Source organism: Asparagus officinalis, chromosome 4 (assembly GCF_001876935.1).
Source record: "Asparagus officinalis chromosome 4, Aspof.V1, whole genome shotgun sequence".
NCBI lineage: Eukaryota > Viridiplantae > Streptophyta > Magnoliopsida > Asparagales > Asparagaceae > Asparagus > Asparagus officinalis.
In genome coordinates, this window is record NC_033797.1 from 135,310,677 (window position 1) to 135,312,591 (window position 1,915).

The window sequence follows — 1,915 nt, forward strand, 5'->3', positions numbered from 1 at the left end:
ACTCTATAGAAAAACCCTATATTATATATAGGTTCATTTTAACCTTTGTAAGCGTCATTTCATTAATTTAGAGATGATCTACTTGTGATTCTGTGTCTAATGGTGTGTTTGGGAGTTTACTAAAGGAAGGTAAGGAAAGGTAAATAACGGAAAGGGAAGGGAAGAGAAGGGAAGAGAATTGTAATATGTTGTTTGGGAGTTGAGTAAGGTGAATGAAGGTGAAAGGAAGTAAATATATGTAAATTTACATAAATGACTTTATACTAATAACACATCAGCCCTTTTATTTGTTTTGATGGGGGTAAGAATGTCATTACACCCCTTTACCCTCCTTTACCCTCCTCTACCGCCCAAATCGGGGGGAAAGAAAAGGGGGGACCAAGTAATTTTATCTTCCTTTCCCTTCCTTCCTCCTCTCTACCCTCCTTAAAAAAACTCCCAAACAAGGTGAAAGCTACATTTCTCTTCCCCGCCTCCTCTCTACCCTCCATCCAAACAGGGCATAAAGTAAGCTAACCGTGGAAAAGTATATTAATGATACTAAAGATAAGCACTTATTGACCGTGACAGAAGTGTTTCTCTCCGTGGGAATTCGTATTCGCACTAAAATTTAAAATGTTTGGTGGGCACACATTTTATAATCTGATGTTCACATCCACGGGATGTTATTTCTTTTTTCTGATTTTGATTTTTGTAGTTATTCTTTTGATTCATTAATAAAAAATTGCTTATTTCCTCTACCAATATATACCCTCCCATTTAAAATAAATAGCTTATTTGCCGTCGATATCCTAAAGTTCGCCCCAACATATTTGGCGTTCATATCATAAAGTTTATTTCCCCAAAAATACTTGAAATTAAATAGAAATTAACTTTGATACGCCCGAGACCATAAAGAGCAAAATTTTTATGAATTTTTTTTCTTCATATTGAGCATTCTCGTCCCCGGAAGCATCATGATGGAACAATGATCTCAACAAATGTTACATGTTAAGTAAGCCTTAAATTTTTATATTCTGAAATTAGTACCCCACAAATCTGTAATTATTAAATGCCTTTATATTTTGAAGTTAGTCTCCAAAAAATATTTTGAAATTAGTCTCTTTAGTTAGGACTAGGTCGAAAGAGTTGGACATATTCAAATACTTGAAGGATTTAGGGGACTATTTTCGTAATACTTGAGGATTTGGATGATTAATGTCAAAATACTTAAAGATTTTGGGCACAAATGTAAAAATATAAAGATTTGAGGACTAAAAATAAAATATGAAAGGTTTTGGGGAACTAATATCGAAAAAACCCAACATGATATTTGAAAAAAAGGGAAATTCCCATTTGCACATGTAACGCACGGGCACACAAGGTTAGGTCGCTGGTCTATAAATACTAGCCCTCCGCCGCTTTCCCTCCTCATTCTCCAAAATTACCGATCGAGATTAACAAACAAATGGCGGAACCCTCCAAAAAGCGATGGATTCCTCTCGAAGCGAACCCCGACGTCATGAATCAGGTACTCCCTCTCGTCTCGATCTCAATTTAATTTCTAGGGTTAGGGTTTCGATCTGATCGAATTCGATGAATTGACTTGATGATCGCAGTTCATTTGGGGCCTCGGAGTTCCCGAGGACCAAGTGGAGTTAAACGATGTATACGGATTGGATGATGAGATGTTAGAGATGGTTCCTAAGCCCGTGCTTGCTGTGATTTTTCTTTATCCCTACACTTTTCAGGTAATTTTTTTTAATTATCGAGGATATTTATTCCTTTTCGATTTCAGATTTACTAGGTCAAGATTTGATTTTTTTTAATGTTTTGGTTCAGAAAGAATTGGAGAAAAGAGTTGAGCAGCAGCAGGTTTCGGAGGCTGCTGAGTTGAAGGTAATCGGAGCTTTTGATTAGTTTATTAGGTTTTGCT

General features: G+C 36.2%; 1 protein-coding gene across 1 annotated transcript in view; it reads left to right on the forward strand.

Moving 5' to 3' along the window:
- LOC109839462 (ubiquitin carboxyl-terminal hydrolase 3-like) overlaps positions 1,356-1,915 on the forward strand; it is a 26,411-nt gene continuing 25,851 nt past the window's right edge. The window contains exons 1-3 of the mRNA XM_020407888.1: positions 1,356-1,510; positions 1,599-1,730; positions 1,822-1,878. Of these exons, the coding sequence (XP_020263477.1) occupies positions 1,448-1,510; positions 1,599-1,730; positions 1,822-1,878 (252 nt within the window). The 5' untranslated portion in view covers positions 1,356-1,447. The remainder of the gene's footprint in view (positions 1,511-1,598; positions 1,731-1,821; positions 1,879-1,915) is intronic.